This window comes from Gadus macrocephalus, chromosome 15 (assembly GCF_031168955.1).
Source record: "Gadus macrocephalus chromosome 15, ASM3116895v1".
NCBI lineage: Eukaryota > Metazoa > Chordata > Actinopteri > Gadiformes > Gadidae > Gadus > Gadus macrocephalus.
Window position 1 is genome coordinate 9,030,101 of NC_082396.1, and position 22,749 is coordinate 9,052,849.

Below are 22,749 nucleotides of genomic sequence, written 5' to 3' on the forward strand. Positions count from 1 at the left end.
TATTGATGGTGGGGGCCAAACATTAATCCCTTTATCCGACAGAGTAGGACACTTCCGGATGGAATTGTCGAGTATAATACTTAAGATGGATGATAGTTACAAGCTATAAATAATTTACTTTTCCAAGGATGAGGCAATCCGCTGCCTTTGTCGAATAAAGAAATGATTAATACAGTGTGTCCATTCTCAGGATTACCATTTGTTTTTTTCCATCTAATTAGCCTGGGGACATGCTGTGAACTCTGAGCATCCCAAGCTGTAGGCCACTTTCTGCAAGGTCTGAAAAGCAGGTCACATGGTCCCATGCCCAATGATGTCACAGGACAGGATTGCCTTTCAGCTGCCTACCCTGCTCATTTGAGCGAATGCGCACACATTGGCCCGAAAAACAACTGCTTTGCTGTAAGCCTTATGGCTATACAGCAGCTTCAGATACTGGTGAGGTTGGCTCAACCTTCACGGTGTAAGGCTCTAATGGAAGCTCAAACTTTAAACCGGTTAACATGTTGCTACTTTTATCCTCAATTATTATTAATGTAGATTTATGTATAATTTACCGCTCTGACAACATGGCTGCACTTCTTTGCTGCTATTTTTCATGAAGATGATTAACTGTAGCGTGCTAGAACCTAGAGTGTGCATCGATGTTGGGCCGCTTTTAACATAAAGCTTACATTAGCATTAACGATTCAAATTATAACCTTCGCTAATTATATTTGGTAATGTGTTTAAGGCTTTGTGAGCATGTCGCAGTGATTTATTTATAGATATTTGGAATTCCCGCACGAGTAGACCATCTACTTTCCATCTCCTATCAGAACTAATGTGGATCCACTACCTTAATCTCGTGGAATAGTTCTCAGATGGAAAACGCAGAACTCGGCAACTCTTTCGGTGTTTGGTTCGCAAACCAGCCCTAATTTGTTCCGCACATGACTGATGAGTCTGCTGCGCTACTAGAACAAATTGATCACCACTTATTGTACATTTTGGAAAACATGATCAACACTGACTATGCGGAAAGACCGAACATCAACACGCATTCGTTCTGTGTGCCAAATGTGTCCTTGCCCAATTCATACTCCATCTGTGAAGTTTCTTCCTGGCTGTTTTGGAAAGCCTGCGTCCCTCCAGCTGCCCTGCTGGGGTGCGGGTTTCAGAACAGCTGTTGATGTCTTATCCGAACTTGAGAAGACTGCGTCCTGACAGCCAGCGATCTGCGGCGTCCACCCTGGAAGACCTCCGCCTCTTCCCAGGCCAAATCTGCTGTCCACATAGCGAGGAACTTCCCCCCCCCAACCCTCTATTCCTCTTTGTGCTGTGTTGGGTGTGACTGGGTTAGCTCCTCTCTTCCTCTGGTTGGGGTAACTTAAGAGTTCCTGGGTTAGCTTCTCTTCCTCTGTGCTGGTTTGAGTGTGCCTGGGTAAGCTCCTCTCTTCCTCTGTGCTGGGTTGAGTGTGCCTGCTCGAGCTGTTGGAGTTGCTTGCCTTACTTTCCTCATCATGGCACTAAATAAATGGCACTAAATGTATATCCGTCTGTCCTATCTAGCCAAATTGTTGCCTATGTGTCTGTGCTTCTGTCGGCCTATCTGTCTCTATCTATTGCTCCACCGTTTCCCTTTATCTTAATGCCAGAATCCGCAATTGGCCATATTTGAGTGATGTGTCAATTCTCAATAACTACATGAACAGAAACCACTAGCTTGCCAGCCTCTCCCTCTATTGTAAGTAACTGAGTGGCCATAGTGGCCAGTGTACTGGCCAGCAGTAAACATGATTGACTGTGAGAACCTTCATGTATAGAATGTGCAGAAGCCCCAGCTATGCATGACCTCACTGGGAGGGAGGTAGTTAACGCAGGGATTTGGCTGTAAACTCTCCAGTGTATGGGGGTGACATAGGATGCCATTGTCATATTTTCCGTGCACACTGTAGTAGTAGTAATAGTAGTAGTAGGCCTTTAGTGGAGACAGGGGTGAAGAAGCCATGATATTCAGTATGTGCACTGCAGGACGCCTGCAAATATAACTAGCGTCTACAGCAGAGGGTTTCCAACTGTGGGTCACGACCCAAAAGTGGATCACACCTAGTGGGAAGTTAAATGGCCACCATAAACATTTTAATATTATTTTTAAATATATGCATGCCCACATACCTTGTGTTTTCCTTGTGTTACATTCGTTTCTATGATGACTGACAAAGGGAATACTGTATTGAAGAGATGTTAATAACTCATTATTTACTACATCGTAATGAGAAATGTGGGCCTAGTTTTTTTTTTTTTTGTCTGGTGTGTCCTTGAACAAAGGTACCTCAACAGGTTGCTCATATCATGAACATTTGGATTCGGAAATCCCTGTAGACCCCTACCTATTGTCCCAAGCAGAGCTTGACCTTAACATGAATAATAGGATTTTCCTTTTACACCGGACAGTTCCTAGTTTAAACAGCAGGGGGCCGAGTGGGAAGGAGCTGTCCGTGGGCTAAATCCTTATGTCTCTATGGCAAACCTCCCCCACCGCGCATCTTCACCGCATACATTAACATTCTCTAAGCCTATATCATCCAGGGAAATATGCGTGTTCAATTACACCGACATGAGAACTCAATATTTGTATTAGTAGCAGTAGTCGTATCCACAAATGATAGACTATTCTACATTATATCCTAATGATGGACGATCTTGTCTAGCATTTTATGGGCCGGGTTTCGGATTCCGTTACAGCAGCTGATCCCGTGGGAGCATGTCCTACGGCTGGTAAATCAAGAAGTTACATTGGCAACCTCAAGCCTTCCTTAAAACACGAGGAAGTTATCTTTGACATGGACTTAGTGCAAGATATGGTAACATACAATTCATTGGAATATTTCCACGAGGCTGGGTAAGCCTGTTTATGACATAATAACTCCCATTATTAATGTCCTGGTAGCAATAAAATAGGCATATGTTAGGCAGAAATGTGTCCAATCGACCATTGAGACAGTAGGCCTACTGTGGTTTTTATTAATACATTACTTTTCCCCATTAAAACAGCTCTTATTTCTGATGCCTAAGAAAGCCCAGTGAATGCCCCAACGGGTGTGGATTTGCGTCCACTTTCGCTGGAGATGAGCGTTCATGGAGGTGACTGGACGGGTTATTGTCAGTTTATTGCACCGCGACCCTCAGGATGAGCAGGGTGACACAGGTGGCTGCATTTGCCCGAGTCGCTGCTCCCGGGTCAACACTTATCCAGGGGGCAGGCCCACCGACGGCAGAGCTCCTTGGCTTGGACCCTTGAGAAAGTCCACGTTTCCAGAAAATAGCAAAAAAAACGCAAAATAACTTAACATACTTATTCTTTATAAAAACATATACTTACATATAACGGGATTTGGCCTATTGGCCTACACAATATAGTATTGTTTACATATTGTCCATGTAACCGCAATCTACATAACGGTAACTGAAATATCTCTACTCTGCAAATGCGTATTGTTTTATAGAAGAGACATGCGTCACTTCGTTTACAATAACACACAAAAAATACGCAAAGCGCAGCCTACGACTGCGGCCGTGGGAGGAGGGAACATCCACGCGGTATGAACGCACTCTGTCCATCTTTATTATTAGAGCCTCCTCCCCCCGCTCCCCCCCTACCTGTAAATCTCTCTGGCGTCTCCGGAGCCGAAGTGACAGGCGGCTCTATAGCTGGCCGCTCCGCGCAACGGCTACAGGGGCACCGAGCAGGGAGAGAGACACAGCCAGAGAGGGAGAGAGAGAGAGAGAGACAGCCCAATTCAATTTACGCAGCATTGACAAAAAAATAAAAAAACAATCCGCATTTGTGACCGCGTAGGGTTAATATTGCAGCGAAATCCACAGACCCTGAAATACACATTTCGAGTAGTTATTTAAGATTATTCCGCCGGTTCATCGATTTTATTGACGCCGAAGGAAAGTGACATCGATTCTGTGAGCGTCCGTCGCTCGACTGGATCTCTTCATGGAAGACGGCTGAGAGGGAGAGAGGTCGGACCGGTAAGGACAGGCTACGATCATTTATCTTCGCCGCTTGTACTTAAATCATAAATAAACACAGAGGCAGCCCTCATGGCTGCCTCCAGACAAGACCATCTTTAAGCATGTTGTCGTTCGCCCTCAGAGACTCGGAAACCCCTCCGAAATGAGAAGTGTGGAGGATTCGTCATTGCTGCGGATTTAAATGCCTCTCTCCAAGAGGGCACGGAGGACCGCTTATTTCGGACAAGTTCACGCGTGTTGTCGTGTGTGCTGTACGCCGTAGACCCCAGTTTACGATTCATATGTTACCCTGCTGAAATACACACGGACTCAAATCCGTTGGGCAAGAAGAATCGAAGGTGAAGAGGGGGAATTTTTTTTATTATTTTTTCCCCCCAAGCAACATGGCTGGCGAGTGGGGCTGGGGACGGTGGCACGGACTCTCCAAGGCGCCTCGATGCTAGCCGAAGCAGGTGGTCCCGTCCCCCGTGGAAGCGGCAGCTCTATGAGGACAAACAGTATTAACTCTAATAATATACACAAGGACTCCTCGATCTTCATGTCTAAGATGGAAGACGTGGTCATCCCGTTCTCCTCCGAAGTCCCCTGCGACAATAATGGACAGCGCATGTGGTGGGCATTCCTCGCCTCCTCCATGGTGACGTTTTTCGGGGGTCTCTTCATAATTCTGCTGTGGAGGACTCTTAAGTATCTGTACACGGTGTGCTGCCACTGCAACATCAAACCCAAGGTAATGTGTGTGTGTGTGTGTGTGTGTGTGTGTGTGTGTGTGTGTGTGTGTGTGTGTGTGTGTGTGTGTGTGTGTGTGTGTGTGTGTGTGTGTGTGTGTGTGTGGGGGTGTGTGTGGGGGTGTGTGTGTCTGTGTCTGTGTCTGTGTCTGTCAACAACAGTCAATAATGAGGATCCCCTTGTCCACTTGGCTGTTTCTGGTGTGTTGCTGCTGGCTGCATCCGTAAAGGCAGCGGTGCGCATAAATGTTTCATGTGCGAGTCTCTAATACCGTCCCCACTGTTTGTATACCCACGGAACCCCCGGTGCCAACACTGGGACATATTGCAGCATCTTATAATTTATGCATCTCCTTTTATTGCCATATGGATGTACTTGCTAGCTCCCTCACTGAGCGAGAGGCAAGAGAGAGGCGAGAGGCGCTTGGTGGTGGAGAGTGACTTGTGGTGTATACACTTTAAATGAGATGAAAGAGTATTGGGGGGCGGGGGGTTTGAGAGTCCCTAAGCTCCGTGGCTATAAACACACACATACGGGGCCCCGTTGGCCAACCTATTGACACCACGTCCTGGTGCCATATGTACAAGGCATGTAGATCCCGTGACATCATGGAATTCCCTAGGCCGTGCCATTGCAGCGTGCAAGCACACAGGTCCCCAGGACACAGGAGAATGCCCGCCTTCCCGGAGTTAGCTTAAGTTTAGGGCATTAGGGCTGGTAATCTAGGAGTTAAGATGAGGGGAGAAAGGGAGTCACAACGCTGGTTATTTTAGCCCGTCCTGGTGCACATGAAGACAAGGTTGAATCACGGCTGCTTCGTATGTATACGAGGAGCTATGACTCCACACATGACTCACACACTCGCTGCTGTAGTCAACGCATGTGTGGGCCTTTCCGGACGAATACACACTTTTTAAACAGTGACTATGTTTAATACACTAGGGGAAGGTTGTGTGGTGTGAGGTTTTGAATCTACAACATTGATACGGTATAGGGACTTGATTGATCTCCAGTTCCGAGTTGATTTCCCTCTTGCCCTTTTCTTTGGCAGTCTTCGGTAATCTAGAATGATGCAGGCCAAAATTGAAGCAATTTGTAATGCACTTGTGCATATTGACACACACACACACACACACACACACACACACACACACACACACACACACACACACACACACACACACACACACACACACACACACACACACACACGTTATGTCATTCTCAGAACTGTGCAGTCTATCTGTCACGAACAGGAAGCGACGCACGCAACAAGGCATCCATCTTGAACCTGCTAGAGCATGTGTTGACTAGCTCTATCAATCGCTCCTCCTTCCAAATGAGACTAATGAGGGGTGTTGGGGAGGAGAGGGGAGGCAGGGAAGTCCTCCTCAGTGACTTTGGGCAGTGGGATTCACACTTGGTCACGGTTGGAAAAGGCTTGTTCGAAGTATTAGAAAGAGCAACTGGATCTGAGTTCAGCTGACTGGGCCAGGCCAGTTGGCTTGCATTACAATATGTGAGTGTGTACGTGCGTGAGTGTGTGCTTGGATGTGTGTATGTTCCTGGATGTGTGTTTGTGTGTGTGAGTGACCACTGTGCACGTAGCGGTGAGCGTGCACGTGGCTGTGGGTATGTTCATGGCTGTGTCTTAGTGTTTGCGTATGTGTGAGGCTGCTGTGTGGGACTGTGTGTGTGGGTACGTGGTGGCAGTTAGCAGCGCGTGCGTTTGTGTTGGTTGGATGGAAGCGGGGAACCGGTTAGGCTTATTACTTTGGAACGAGGGGTGCCAGGGTGGAGGAGGAGCTGAGCAGGAGGAGGTGGAAACTCAGGGTGGAGGCTTGAGGCCTCCACCCTGGTGGGTGGGTGATAAAGATTAGGCGTGCTTCTGCTTAAACTGGGTGTCCTTCTCCTCACTCCATCAGCTGTGCCCCAATTCCAGCAGATAGCTCCTTTCTCCTGTCCCCCTGCTCCTCCATTCAGGGGATCCACCTTGCTCATGGGTCAAAGGTTGCAGGCTTACGGGGGATTGTGAATGGAGTAAAATAACCAGGAAAAAAACACACAGAAAGAGAATGCACATATTTTTGTGGCCACTCTTGATGGATTCTGATGTGGAAGATGCCATGGAAATAAAGTTAGAACACGTCATTGTCATGTCATATTTAAGCCTCAGAAACACTGAGTGTCGTCGAGGGGTTTTGCAGGATTGGAATTTTGGTTAGCACACTTGTCTGTTGAAAGTGTGCCCATGACTTTCATGGCTTTGTCCTGTAAACTCTTAAACCAGTGACCTAAACACCGTAAACGCTGCATCATCATAGAGTCGGAGCCAGCATCTTAATTGTCATCGGGTGAACCTGGCAAAAACATAATGCTACCGTGCAAATGTATTTAAAGACCTTCACACACGCCCCTAGTGGTTGGACCTGAATGCCAGCAGCTCCAGTTCTCACAGAGGAATGCCACTCTCAAGTCGCTAATAAAGTAGGATAATTGACGAGTTGATGACTTTAAGGTTCTATTATTCACCCCTATGGGAGAATCTCCTTGTAAGGAACCAGAAGACCTAGTAAAGTGGCCAATAATAGATCTGTATCACGCACACATTACATGTCTATATTTACATCATTTCTTTTCATTTCGTTAAGTTGATGGATTTGATCAATTTGTTTCCTGAAATCACCTCGTGAAGAAAGAATACGCTATATCAGCTTGGCCTCTGGCGACAGAATTCCCTTCCCTCCGTTGAATCCGGCCCACGCGCTGTCCGGTCCGGAGTGGGAACGAGGTGGACGCTCTGGACCAGAATCCCTTGTGAGCGTAGCGGAATGCGTCTGAAGGTGACGGCGGAGAGAGGAACTTTGTGTGTGTGTGTGTGTGTGTGTTGCCTCGTGCTTGGCAACCCACCAGCTGCATGTCACCAGAGCAGCGCCAAGCTCACACACCCTGCCAGCAGCTGTTGCACTCACTAACCAAGGCGCACACACACACACACACACACACACGCACGCACGCACGCACGCACGCGCACACACACACACACACACACACATATACACACACACACACACACACAGATTGTTTGTAGCAACGAGGGGTAGTAATATGTGTGTTACACAACAGTTCAGTCCCCTTAGTTGCGTGCTTGCATGCTCACACACACATTGGTGTGTGTTCCTGTTCACATCACAGTGGTGTGTAAGCGATCGCTTCCAAGCCTCTGATTGCCAGTGGTTGATTTCTATGTGTCATGTCATGCATTGTCGATGGAAACGGCTGGGATCGGCCGCGCCTCAAAGCGGTTTTGAGGCCCATGTGTGAGCACTGGAGATGGTGCAGTAGTCCCCCCTCCCCCATCCACCACCACCACCACCACTTCCTCCCCCCACCCGCCCCAGGTTCATCTCACGAGTGGGGTTAGGGAGAGGGTAATGCCTTGAGTCTCTCTTGGCCAAGCCTCACCCCCCTATGCTGGGATGTGGATGGGCAGGCATGCGTGGTGCGGCTGTTTTATTTCAAACTTTTACTTAAGATCGTAAAAAGAGAAATAGAACGGATGCAAGAAAGTGACGCTGAGACAAATCAAAACTGGAGTGCAATAAAAAAGCGTGCCGAGCGATAACGGAGATCTCAATATACAGACACGACGCATCTCGACAAAGTGCGCTCTGAATTGTACATAACCAAATACATGTTTGTATCATAAATCCCAGCGACTATAACCTTCAATCTCCCACCACTCTGAACGGCGCGCAGTACATGACTCATAAGTTATTCGTCAATAAAAATCTGTTCACCCCCCTTATCCCCTCCCCATCCCCCCCCCCCCCCCCCCCATCCTAATCCCAGTTGCATGACTGGAAGTCCATGTATGGACAAGTGCTATAGGTGGTGCTGATGCATGTTAATCCGTGGCATGATGAGCCAGGGCCTATACATCAGGGTCAGACCTATGTATATCGTGAGGTAGAGAGACACAGAGGTCCACACCCCCACTGCCAGCGAGAGGCTGTTCCCACGGTGTCAGGCTGTTACATCTTAGTCGGCCTGTCAGCGCACTATTAAAAGGACGCACTTTCCCCAGGACGCATCCCAGGGTCAGGTGGTCTGGGGACAGGAACGGCGTTTACCTGGATCCCAGGGAAGGGAGCTGGACCAGCGTTCCCATATGATGGATTATTAGGATGGCCACCCGATCCCGGGCAGAGTAGAGAACCACGATGCAGATGGGCTTGCCTCTGGCACGGTCTGCTAGTTAGGACGTCTCAGTGTTATTTATATCAATATTCCTCTCTGGTTTAGTATTCTCCTGATCACTTTATTGGTGATTAAAAATCCTTGTTTAATCCTATGCCTCAAATGGATCTTCTGTTATTTTTAACAAATGCATTGTTCCTTATTCCCTTGTTGAAGCCCTTTGTATTGCTGTTTTGTGTGAAAATCGCTCTATAAATATAGTTTGATTTGATTGCCCTGGTTGAGATGGTGATGGAGCAACATCCTGCATGTTGGAGATGCATAGTTTGCTGGCTAGGTAGACAATTAGCTTTCTAGGTAGCTGCCGGTAATATAAAGTAGCTTGTTTCGCTAGCTAAGTAGGTTGGACAGGGCTACATTAGCTAGCTACACAGGCTCCCAGCAGGCTCTGCAGAGGCAGAGAGAGCTTCCCCCTTCCTCAGCTGTTGTTGTCCTTAATCAGCCGAGGGCTGCTTCTGGACGTGTCTCCCTTTAGCCATTGACCTAGAGAGACGTTTTATAGCTCAACTCTGAACATCGCCGAGGATGCACTTTTAAGCCTCAGCAGTGCCAATTTTTCAATGTATAGATTAGATGGCCGAGAAGGAATCGTTTATGAATAAAATAAATGAAATATCTGCAGAAGGCTTAATAAAAGATATGTTCTGAAGTAATTAAACGACAGCTATGAGATGGGAAATATACACCATCCAACACATCCGTTTGCACCATCTATATTAGTCTAATATTTTGGCATTCTTTTTATTTTTCCTCCCTTGACTTCTACCTTTATCCATATCGGTCGTGGATCACTTTGTTTGTATCACACAGTGTAGCGGGTCAAACGCAGTGGATTCATGCATTTCCCTAAAGGTGCCATAAGGGATTCCCGTGCTCCATATAGCTAGTAGAGTGTAAACACACATGTTTATGCACACATTGTATGCACAGCCGCCTGCACCGAGCCACAGTCCTGCAGTCATTGTAGATGATAAAACCCTATTTTCATAGTCAATGGCGGCACAGAAAGAGGGCTATTTTGGGCTTGTTGTGATGAGGCAAGCCCCTGTACGGCACAGCGTTCAGCACAGCGATAGGAAACACTGCCAGCGACTCGTAGGGCTACTACTGGGATCTGGCTCTGCCTTCTAGTGCTGATTACCAGGCATAACCAACCAATCGCCTATCTCCCTCTCATGCTCCTCTCTCCTCCTTTCCCACTGTCTCTCTCTCCGTCCGGCTGTCTCTCTCTCTCTCTCTCTCTCTCTCTCTCTCTCTCTCTCTCTCTCTCTCTCTCTCTCTCTCTCTCTCTCTCTCTCTCTCTCTCTCTCTCTCTTCCTAGCCTTTCTTCCCTTCCCCCCCTTATTCTCTTTCTTTCCATGTCTCTTTCTGTCTGGTTTTCTCTCATCTCTCTCACACACACACTCACACTCTCTCTCTCTCTCTTATCTCGCCACTTATAAGCCCCCCCCCCCCCCTCCCCATCATCCCAGCCCCCACCAACAAGCTAGAATGCCAATGGAGCGTTGATCTACGGACGGACATGAAAAATAAAAACACGCCGCCATAATTGCTGCTTTGAGCGGTGCGCAGCGATGCAGAGACCTGGGGATGGACGGAGTGATGGAGGGGAAGGAGGGGAAGGAAAGGGAGAAAAACCGACAAAGAAGAGAGAGTGAGATGGAGAGATGCTCACAAAGAGAGGGTTAAAGGGCACGGCTGTGACCTTGAGACGGAAAAGAGAAAGCGCAGGCTTTGTGCCACATGCTCTGCTGATGCGGGGACGTGCTCGCTGCGTTAGCATTAGCCATTAGCGTCGCTCTGTGCCTAATTGAGTAATAGCTTCATAGCAACCATGATAGATGTCCAGATCAAGACCATTGTTCTGTTGGATGATAATAATATTCGCTTTGACCGGACTGCAGATGGTAGATTTAGTATAGCTTAAGTGTTTAACAATGAAATCATACAGGATTTATCTTGGGTGTACTGGAGTTTATTGCTAAATAAAAAAAAGTATGTACATAATATAACGTATATATACATTGGTATTGTTTTATGTTTTTATTGGTCGTTACTTTGAACCGCTCTGGTTTCTGCAATCACACCTGAAGTACCCTGTGGAGATTGATAGTGTTTGCCCATCCATCCATCCATCCATCCATTCATCCATCCATCCATCCATCCATCCATCCATCCATCCATCCATCCATCCATCCATCCATCCATCCACCGGTGCCGTTTGTCATCATGGATATGGGATGGGCGGGTAGCTCGATGGAGAGATGGATGGGGGCCATCAAACCCTCAAACGACATGATGTTCATGCCTTAGAGCTCTGCGGTGTTGTTCATGTCGCTGCGCCTTGGAAACCTGCGCTCCATTGATGGATGGGTTTCAGTGGTGTGGAATCATGGTCGCCATTTTTTGAGATTTGGCCCGAGCTTTCCCCCTCTATACAGAGGTCCACCGGCGGGTGGCGGAGCCCAGGCCTTGTGTGTTGTGTAGCCTCCCTCAGTGTTGGCAGGCTCCGTCCGACACGACAGGGCCTTCTGCACAAATGGAGATTTCAGCACCACGGAGAGCTCCGGAACAGTGGAGCATAAGCCAGGCTTCCCATCCCCCACATGTTGAAGAATCCAGTCGCCACCCACTCGCTGCTGCTGCTGCTGCTGTGCGGCGGCTGCCCTTTAAGCCTTTCCATTCTGTGGCTGTTTTGATATTTTGAAAAGACATGTTATCAGTCAGGAGGAGCCGCGCTGGCACACTTGGTTCACGCACACTTTTCTCGTCACTGTTTATTATTGAAGGATTGAAAGCAAAGGCGAGAGCGAGTGAGATCAAATTGAAAAGTCGGTGTCTTTAGCAGGGGTGTACCGGTTCAACACTGCGTATATCTGGTTTAACACTGCGTACCATTACATGATATGTTTCAAGAAAAAAAAATATATATATAATTTAAAATGGATTATACTCTTTTTGCGGTATGCCATCATGGTGACAATAACAACACACAAATACAGTTAGGTAAACAACAATGGGGTAAGGCAAAACACTTTCATATCAACTACGCCTCCACTGTTTACATAAATACTTGCGATGCTAAGAATGTATCTTTAGCCATTTTAAATTGAATTTCCTTCACATGAAACAAAACATGTCAAACAGAAGCTTCTGTGAAATTTAGCAGCCATGTCAAGGGATATACCCCTGGCCTGCCTTCTGTAGATACACTACACACAGTATGCATGAACTGTGTGGGAATTATCCTTCTCACTTATCCTTCTACCCTTGCCAATTTGATCCTCTCTAATTCTGCTCCTGTTCCTCCATGATTGCTCCACTCTGTTACCCTCTAGAGACTTTCACTCGTGACTGGAAACGCTATTTTCGGGTTTCCATTAATTCTCAAGATAACGAATATAAATATTTCGAGAGAAAAGAAGAGATTGATGAGGAGTCTCACTTTTCTTCTATCACATTTTTCAACGTGTGTGTGCGTCCATATCCATCTCTGTTTCTCGTTCTTTCTCATTCTGGTCTGTTGTTCTGGTCTCTATTGTTGTGTTGGAATGGAGTTGATCTGGTCTCTGCTGTTCTGGTTTCTGTTGGTCCGGACTGGGGATAGGACCAAGTTGTTCTGCTATCTGTTGGTCTGGTCTGGGGGAGGGCATGTAGCTGGATAGCGCGGGGCTTCCAGCTGCTCTGCTCTAAATTGTCTCAAGCGTACATGAGTAACCGACATGTGAGGCATCGTTTGAAAGCCAAGGGCTCTTCCTCTCTCTTTCACACTGTTAATATTCTCTCTGCCTCTCTCTGTCACTCTTCCTCTCTTTAACTATCCCTGTCTTCCTCTCTATCTCTCTCTCTCCCTCTCTCTATCGCTCTTCCCATCTCTTGTTCTCTCTGTTTATCTGTCTCTCTAACGCTCTCTCTCTGGTTCTCTCTCTATCTCTCATCCTCACCAATTTAGGCCATTTGTTTGCCCTTCATTTCTCCTTTAAATCCTATTATTCTTTGTCCAACATGTCTGACTGTGACCCAGGCCGAAGAGAGATACTAGATGAATGGAGAACGAGACTTCCTTTGTTGAAACATTGGGATCCATTTGCCATTACGAGTCGGGTCATTACCAGGGATTAGGACAGATGATAAGAGGGAGGAAGGAAAGGCCGCAAGGGAGTAAGTCATCAAGGAATAATGTCTTGTACCATGTTGATTTACCACACCAACGACAGCCCAACCTTTTTTTAATACAACTCTAATGTGCCCCCCCCCCCCCACACACACACACAGTCCTTGGCGCGTTAAGGAATTGACCCCTCACTTAAAGAGAAATAATCTTCGTCACCTGTCATCGAGGAGGTCAGAGGTCCAGGTTAACTGGCTGAGGGTCGAAGGAGAATTAGCCTTTACAGTCGCTGTGGGGTTCACGGAGCAGGACAGAGGTGGACGTGGTGGTGGCTGCCGGTGTTTCCTACTTCCTGTGAGGAATGTCAGCCTGCTTACACGACTGTGTGCTCTGTAATTACTTGGATACTCGTAGCCACTGACTTCCAATGCCGTGCTCTCTGTCCGTCAAAGTCACACATTCCCGGAGAGGTGTGTGTGTGTGTGTGTATGGGAGATAAAGCTGATTTATTCTGGTTAAAAATGCATTAGAGGTGATAAGAGCACGCACACACAAACACGCGCACACACACACACACACACACACACACACACACACACACACACACACACACACACACACACACACACACACACACACACACACACACACACACACACACACACACACACACACAGTAGTGGTCTGACATTTATCCTGTGTACAAGTGCCCAGCCTGTCTGTGGGGGGTTGCTTGATTTTCGGTGCCAGCCAGGTAAAGTAACATCACTCACAGAATGGAACAGCAAAAAGCAGCAAATAATCAACACTGCCCCCCACCTTCCCCCCTCCTGCTCTCTGAATAGATCAGGGGTACAGTCCCCATAGCCTCGTGGCTGGTGCCCTGTGGCTGAGCCCTGACCTCTGTTTCGCAACCTCTCTGGTTACCGGTGTTCTGAAGGAGCGAGGGGGGGAAAGTAACAAGACCACTGTCTGGCTACGCTGCCGGCTCGGGAAACAGGAGTCATGGGGGATTCTGGAATAAGTACCCTGCTCTCCAGATGTCTGGGGATGTTTTGCAAATATTCCCATCGCTACATTAACATTTTACATTGAGTCGTTTGTTGAGCAGATGCTTTTATCAAAGGCCACTTCAAAGTCAGTCAGAAATTATTGGAAGCATGCAATCAAAATGGGTGCATCAGCTGGCCCGAGTGCAGGGAAGCAAGTATCACAAGGAGGTAAGTAAGTTACACCTCCCGATCCAAATTGTGGCGGAGATCCGACGTCACGGCTAAAACAACGAGTTGCGCAGATCAGTTCAAGGGTTCACTTGCGTCACTCGTCACCGGCGGCCAATCGCATGCATTAAACAGTGGTACAATGGAGACGGCTGTCCGACCATCGTTTATTCACACTTACTGAACCCCTGATCCACATCCTGTGATGTCCTTTACACAGAAGAGGAGAAAAATAGGGCTACTGTTCAATGGAGGCTTTAAGCTGTGCCAACTAACTGGGTGTGGGGAATCATTCCTGCACGCTGTGGCTGGGCCTGTGTTGTTTTTCCAAGCAGCTCTATTGCCGCCAGGCCACTTTCTCTCGGTGGGCAGTATTCAAACACTAAACTGCCTACGGCCACAGTGTGATTGGATAACTGAGTCGTTCCGTCCCCTGTTCCAGATAATGTTAAAACAAGGAAATAAGAGTGAACGTAATTACGCTATAATTAGGTTTCGTTGTTTTTTCTATCAAAATAACTAATTAACACACTTTTGGTTTGCACGCTTTCAGAATGTTTAATTTATTTATGTGCAGCAAAGAATGGTCACATTGCCTTAAAGAACGTCAGAGCTGATCTGATGACATTTTTGACATGTACTTCTATGACTTATCGTCATATCGCCACCCTATTTCAGGCGTGAGATATTGTTACCGTTTCAACACATTGTGCTGCAGGTGCCCCTAGACACACCCCCGGGGGCCATCCTGTTCCCGAGGGTCCACATTCTGTTTCTCTCTGCTGATCTGTCTGGCCTTCAGCCAATAGAAAGCCTTAATAAAATGATATGACCAATCAGCGCAAGGTTGAGGGAGCTTTAACTCATGACGAACAAGAGCGCTGTGGTCTGCAGAATTCAAATAAAACAAGAGCGGCGCACGAGGAAAGCGTAGTGGACAGAATAACGAGGATTATGGATGGATTTTTCTCAGGACAATACGTTTCTGCTTTACTCACACCTGGATCCACTATAGCAAAGAGAGCAAGATCATCACCTCCTGAACTTATTCAGATTGGCTTGAGTTTTGTGTCCGGCCACGCCCTTTATGTCGCGCTATGGCCGCCCAGCCAGGGCCCAACTGATGTTCATTGTGAAAGAAAGGCAGACTTGAATATGGTGTCTGGGATGGTCTCCCGAGGCTACCTGAGACACACACCCATGGGAGAGCACATTTTATACAAGCATGGCACTGCAGGTGGAAACCCTCGTGAATAATAGAACAGCCTTTGTGTGCGTGTGTGTGTGTGTGTGTGTGTGTGTGTGTGTGTGTGTGTGTGTGTGTGTGTGTGTGTGTGTGTGTGTGTGTGTGTGTGTGTGTGTGTGTGTGTGTGTGTGTGTGTGTGTGTGTGTGTGTGTGTGCGCGTCCGTGTGTTCATTTGTGGCGAGAACGAACCCAGATACCAGACCCTGCATTATTGATTGCACCCGGGCTCAATCTGAACGGCCCTGCTTCCTTCATCCCGCTCCTCATGGATCGATCCGGTGGAATGGCCTAGGGATGTGTCTCACTGAAAACAAACACACGCTCTCTGTGCTTTTGGAATCAGCCGGTGTGTGCTTTACTTAAAAACGTGTGATATTACATTTAATGGGTGATTAAGATGTATGAAGTAGGGTTTTGGTTGTTTTGGAAGTCGATGGGATACATGGTATCACAGGTCAGCAGTTTTTGTTCCGATTATTTACTGATCATTTTGAAAATAGAGGGAAAATTGACATTGATAACCTCATCCTATACACACACACACAGTGTCTGCCATACACACTAGACCCGGGGCGAGAGACGGAGCAGGAGCGAGACCAGGGGGGTGTTGGGTTACGTCCCTCCTGCGTAATGTTTTTTCAGGCATGCTGGAGTCCTCTCGGCCCGTCATTGTTGAGCGCGAGTGGAGGGGTTTAAAATAGCCCGCATATATTTGGAGACGGCTCAGACACGTGATTGAATTAGACCGCGTTGTCAGAGCCGTCCATTACTGGAGGACTGTGGGTATTTTTTCCGTATGACTGTTCGCTATGTATCTTATTGCACGTTTATTTCCCTCCAGGTGTATAACCTTCTGTACGCCAAAATCGATTGCCCACCTGATAAGTGTGCTTTAATTTAGCGCAGGCTTTTGAAAGCTGTGCCGCACCGTGGGGCCATTGTTGTCTTAGAGTGGTTTGGGTTTTAAATGCAACCAGGGGAATCTAAAGATAACAACACTTACACAAAAGAAAAATGGGGGAAAGAATTGATTCACGTGAAAATAGGGATTATATGCTCCTGCAATACTGGCATTGTCAATTTGCTTCGACTATGTGCGCTTCTGTTCGGCAACATTCATTTAACAAATAAAGGCGCCTGCGGAGTCCGAACCCTGCGTTAAACTACACACAATTTAAAAAATATGTATGTTAATATCGAAACGCAATATTGGCAGAATGGCACTACATATATCGGCACTCAAAAACGTGTCATATACTGGGGTCTCTGCCTATTCCCTTCGTCAACACAACGCTGTGTGTTGTGTGTGTTGTTGTACTTTCAACAACTGGTGTGTGTTGCTGTTGAAAAGTGTACTTTCAACAACAGGTCACAGCATTCGGGGCCCAACGGCACTACGGTCGATGGTCCGAATGCCAGCAAATCTCCGACTCCGATAACCTTGGAGAGAAAAACTGTAGCATGTGTTGTCTCTTATGTCAGATCTAGGAACGCTCATTAGCAATGCCAAGGTAGGATCTCGCTAATGCTAGACATGAGTTGTGCTGTTCTTAAGTTACCCTCGCCGAGCTTAGCCTTGTCATTGACATTTCCTTGTGTGCTGCTGGCTGCTTTTGATGACATCATACTCGAGGTAATAACTACAAACTACAACAGACTACAAATAATGTGATTGTATCTTCTGAGTTTTCACCCGGGTGGAAGGAATGCGTTGCCATTGAGCCCTGCGATGTTCATTTTAATCACATGTCAAAGAGAAATATAGATTTTTAAAGGAAATACAGGGGTATTATTTTGTTCCCCATAATTGAGTCTGAAACAAAAATATTATTATATTTCCCGAAGGATGGGGGTACATGACAGCCCACTGTCATATTGCCAATCTTTATTTTAATCAACCCCTTTCCATTTATTTTTTCGAATGTCATTCCATTTCATATACAGTAGCACCATGGCATGAACACGTAAATACAGTTAAGAGCAAATGTCACATTTTAAAATTAGGACGATTTGAAATGTTGATCACCATGCAGGCTACTGGCATTACTCCCGGGCTTCTCCAAAGGCATTTTATAACACATCAGCCCTTTCTCTCTCGTTCTCTCTTTCTCTATGCCTCACTCTCTCGTTCTCTCTCTGCCCCTCACTATCTCTACCTCTCTCCTGTTCTTTCAGTCTCTCTCTCTCTGCTCTTTTCTTTCTCTCCTTTTCTCTCCTTCCCTCTGCCTCTCTCTCTCTCTCTCTCTGCTCCTCTCTATATCTAGTACCTCTCTCCTGTTGTCTCACTCTATACTTCTTCCCTCACTCTGTGTATCTCATGTTCTCTCTCTCTCTCTGCATCTCTTTTCCTCTCTTCACCTTCTCGTCCCAGCCTCCCCCATCCCACACACTGTGTCTCACACACCTACTGTCTGCCCGACAGGTATCTGTTGCTAGGCGACAAGCGCTGAGCAGTCGACTGCTCTTATGAGACCGCAGGTTGTCCACCATGATCTCAACACGCACGCACGCACGAACGAACGCACGCACGCACTCACGCACTCACGTGCATCACACACACACACACACACACACACACACACACACACACACACACACACACACACACACACACACACACACACACACACACACACACACACACACACACATACACACACACACACACACACACACACACACACACACACACACACACACACACACACACACACACACACACACACACACACACACACACACACACCTACGTATTGCCATACACTGGTTTGAATTGTATAGCAAGAGTGCCAGCTAGAAAAATGTGAAACTGTAGCTGCAATACATTTGCATTATGCAATATAAAGCCATTGCCTCGTTATTTATTGATATTTTATAGTATTTTTCCTATCTTCTTTGATGCCTTTTGCGGCGCTTCCTCATGGTTGTTTGATTGGCCCGTTAGGAAGGTCAGGGATTTTATTTTGACAAATGGGGGAAATGCCAAGCACTACAAAGTGCTTATCCAGCTATTGATTCATGGTGGCAATTAGCTGGTAGCTCTGGAAGAGGACATTTGTACTGTAAACCACCTTAGGGTGTGAACGGCATGTTTGCCAAAAGCTCTAAGACTCTGGGATTAGCGAGGAGGATTTCCCCGCAGCGCGAATCTGAAGAAAGAGCGAGAGAGAAAGAGGAGGTAAAAAAAATGGTTGAAAATTAAAGTTACTGAGCGTCTGTAAGCACAAGGTCGTTGTGGATGACAGCATTCACTGTTAACTACTTTAATTACGGCGAGATGGTATCTTCCCCCCGTTGCATAATTTAGTTACACGACGATTTCGGCTATTCGACTGTACTCTCCTCGTACATTTTTACACTGCATTATATTAATAGCCAGACTGTCACCTAGCAACAGTGTGCCGTTCGACTGTGACCAAAGGCAGTGTTTGTTGCCAGATCTGCCAACAAAAACAGGGAAACCTGGACTTCACTGAACTAGCTTCAGCTTACCTTCCTTGGTAACCGAAAACCCTGACAAGTTGTCAATCAACTTGTACAGCTTAAACCGGAAATCCTGCCTGGCTGTCAATCCACTGGCACAGTTTGTACTTGAAACTTTGCTTAGTTGTCAATCAACGTTTACAGTTTCGGCTAGGTGATTTGATTTGATATGAGGTATAAAGTGTTTGTGTCCAAAATAGACTGAAGTCCCTTATGATGCACTCAAAAGAATGTAGTCCACTACGTCCGTTCTATCGGTGCTTTGCTACGTAACAATATGTTTCTTCTTTATGTATTTTTTAGGACGTGCTACAAATATGAATTGAAATTCGCTCTGCATATGTTTTGGACTTTAGTAGTGGATTATTTTGATTATTTGTGGCAATAATTCACCGCCGTTTTCTCAAGATTATTGCATTGAAAATGGAACTTTCCGGCAACTGTCGTTGTTTGGTCACATGACCATCACGGTCGATCTGAATCCCCGAGGACAATGATGTTAACAATGTAGTCGAACCATGGTGCTTTAATCTGCTCAATCTTGTCAGTTTGTGTCTTGCACAGTATTGCGTCAGTTCCCCTTAGGCATGTCTGGATTTTTTCCAAATTTTCATTTTTGTGACGCCTTTACCAGCAGTGACTTCAGATACATGACATCGAGGAGCAGGTAGAGCACCTACCTTCTAGGGGGCGAACCGGGTGCCTTTTTAGCTCGGGATTCGATATGGCTATCCAGTACACACCGCACGCATCAAAATGAGACTAGGACACCTTCTGTGCCTCACCTTCGATGGCTCCCACTGCCCACTCCACCCACCTGCCCCACCTCTAGAGCCCTGGCACTGCTGAGTGAAATGACACATGTACCATTGGACAGTGGAGGAGGAGGGGAGGGGAGGAGGGGAGCTGATTCAGTCTTCCCATCCTCCCATGTGAGGGACGTCACCTCCGCTCGCACTGATGTGCTCCGACACCCGCTTTTTGTGCTGATTTCTCGTTGTTCTTCACTGTGTGTATGTGTGTGTGTGTGTGTGTGTGTGTGTGTGTGTGTGTTTGTGTTTGTTTGTGTGCGTGTGGGTGTGGGTGTTTGTGTGCGTGTGTGTCACTGTGTACACTGCTGTCGCGGGCATTGGCTTGTCACTGGATAGAAATGCAGGAGAGAAATAAAGAGAGACAGAGGCACGGCGAGAGAAAGAGACGGATAGAGAGAGGAAGACTTAAAAGAGAGAAAGATGTAAATAAAGAGAGACAGAGGGACGGCGAGAGAAAGAGACGGATAGAGAGAGGAAGACTTAAAAGAGAGAAAGATGTAAATAAAGAGAATGGGAGGTAGCTATATTGAGAGAGGAATATATCTAGATATAGATATAGATAGATATATCGATATATAGATAGATATTTCTATACATCTATATAGATATAGATAAATATATCGATATATCTAGAGAGAGAGAGATGGAGGAAAATTTATTGAGAGGGAGAGAGAGAGAGAGAGAGAATAATGGAGTTAAACAAAGAGGAAGAGATGGGTGAAGTGATGGAGGGGGAGAGAGAGAGAGAGAGAGAGAGAGAGAGAGAGAGAGAGAGAGAGAGAGAGAGAGAGAGAGAGAGAGAGAGAGAGAGAGAGAGAGAGAGAGAGAGAGAGAGAGAGAGAGAGAGAGAGAGAGAGAGAGAGAGAGAGAGAGAGAGAGAGAGAGAGAGAGAGGGTGAAGAGGGGTCACCCTCATCTCTCTTATCCACCCCCTCAGCAGAACAGTCATACAGGGAGGAATGCCTCCCAACGGCCCCGGGAGGGCCAATCCCACAATGCATTTTGTCAGCTCCGTCACCACAACAATAACAGGAACAACCACAGGAACAAGAACAACAGCTACAGTGCTAACCAGAAGGAGCAGAGGGCAGTGTGAGCTAACTGTATGAGCACTAACATGACTGTAGCTCTCACAGCGAGAGAAACTGAGGGGAGGAGAGAGGGGCAGAGAGAGAGAGAGAGAGAAGGAGTGGAAGATTAAACAGGCTCTTTCTCCCAATCGCTTTCCGTTCTCAGCAAATTAGATCTCTAAATGAGAGAACATTTAAATAGTCGTTTGCTTAATCAGTGTGGGTTTCCTCAAGTGTGGAATACCGGTCCCCTCCAATCAAGAGAAGCGGATCACTGATATTGTTCAACCGATATTATTGTAATCAAGTTGAATGTGCTGATTACATGAAAAATATATAATATTAAAGATGACATTATTATGTCAAACTCAGCAGAATATTTATTAAATTATATATATATTTAGTGAACAATTATATTTAGTGAATAAATACAGTATCTAGTGAAAGTCTTTATATATGTCTTCATATCAAACTGAAAAGACTAGTGGTTGTAGCTCTTCCGGAATAATAGTATATATATATATCACGGTATTATATGACAAAGACGGAACAAGGAATTGGCCAGGCAGCATGAGCCTGCCCCGTAAAGACAGATAGATAGCCTTGTGAACAGAACATAGCACGGGCATCGGGGACTAACTGTGGTGTAAAAGCTGTGATTCAGTGATGTCACTGCAAGGCGTCTAAGAGGAGAGGATGCCTCCCCCTCCTCCCCCTCCCCCCTCCCCCCAGCAGCCCATCACAGCCCCTCACATCACAGCCACGCTTTGCGCCCCACCCACCCCCCGGGAGGCAATGACCTCTTCTGTCAACACACATGATCAAACTAGTGTCGGCCTACGTTCTCTTTTCTTCTGTCTCCTTGTACCTCTCCTCCTCCCTCTTCTCCGACCTATTCTCCTCCTCCTCGTGTTCCTCCTCCTCCAACGCCTTCTCCACCTCTTGCTCCTTCTTCTCTAATCCCTCCCTTTTGCCATCTTCTGGTCCCCCTCTTCCTCATGCCTCTCCTCCTTCCTCTCCTCTTCCATTTCCTATTATCTCCTTCTTTTTAATTTCTTCTTTTTTCGTTTTTGTTTTTTCTTCTGCCTTTTCTCCTCCGGCCCCTCCTCCTCTCCCTTCTGACATCTTCCTCCTTCTCGCCCCCCTCTTCCTCCTGCTTCTCCTCCTTCCTCTCCTTTTCCTCTTCCCTCCTTCTTTTTCACTTCTTTTAATTTTTTCTTCGGCCTCTCCTCCTCCTCGGCCCCCCCCCCCCCCTAGAGGGATAGACCCTCGCGGCGGTGTCCTCTTACCTCCAGACTCCATATCCTGTTAATAGATCTTGTTAGCCCAGGTCATGACACACACACACACACACACACACACACACACACACACACACACACACACACACACACACACACACACACACACACACACACACACACACACACACACACACACACACACACACACACACACACAGGAGAGGAGAGGATAGTCAGAGGGGAAGTCTACTGTGGCAGACTGGGAAGCCGACCCTAGTGGTTTGAATGTTTGACCCCCGGCTAAAGGTCCTGGGTTCAAACCCCCAATGTCTGCAGTGTGCATATAGGCGTCCTTGACAAAGATGGCTGAAACACGTCTGCTCTTTCATTGCATTAATCGGTCACAATTGAGTGTAAGTTGCTTTGGATAAAGGCGTCTGATTACCAGTAAACACGAATTGGCTGTGCTTTTTAGAATGAAGATGTCTTTCCCTTCCCCCTGTTCACTTCTCCCTCCGTTTCGGGTTCTGAAACATGCAGATACAGTGT

The 22,749-nt window shown here is 46.8% G+C and overlaps 1 protein-coding gene across 1 annotated transcript in view; it reads left to right on the plus strand.

Moving 5' to 3' along the window:
• The first annotated feature begins 3,641 nt into the window (after positions 1 to 3,641).
• Positions 3,642 to 22,749, plus strand: part of LOC132473649 (calcium-activated potassium channel subunit alpha-1a-like) — a 33,634-nt gene continuing 14,526 nt past the window's right edge. The window contains exons 1-2 of the mRNA XM_060073858.1: positions 3,642 to 4,023; positions 4,148 to 4,756. Coding sequence (XP_059929841.1) covers positions 4,463 to 4,756 — 294 coding nt within the window. The 5' untranslated portion in view covers positions 3,642 to 4,023; positions 4,148 to 4,462. The remainder of the gene's footprint in view (positions 4,024 to 4,147; positions 4,757 to 22,749) is intronic.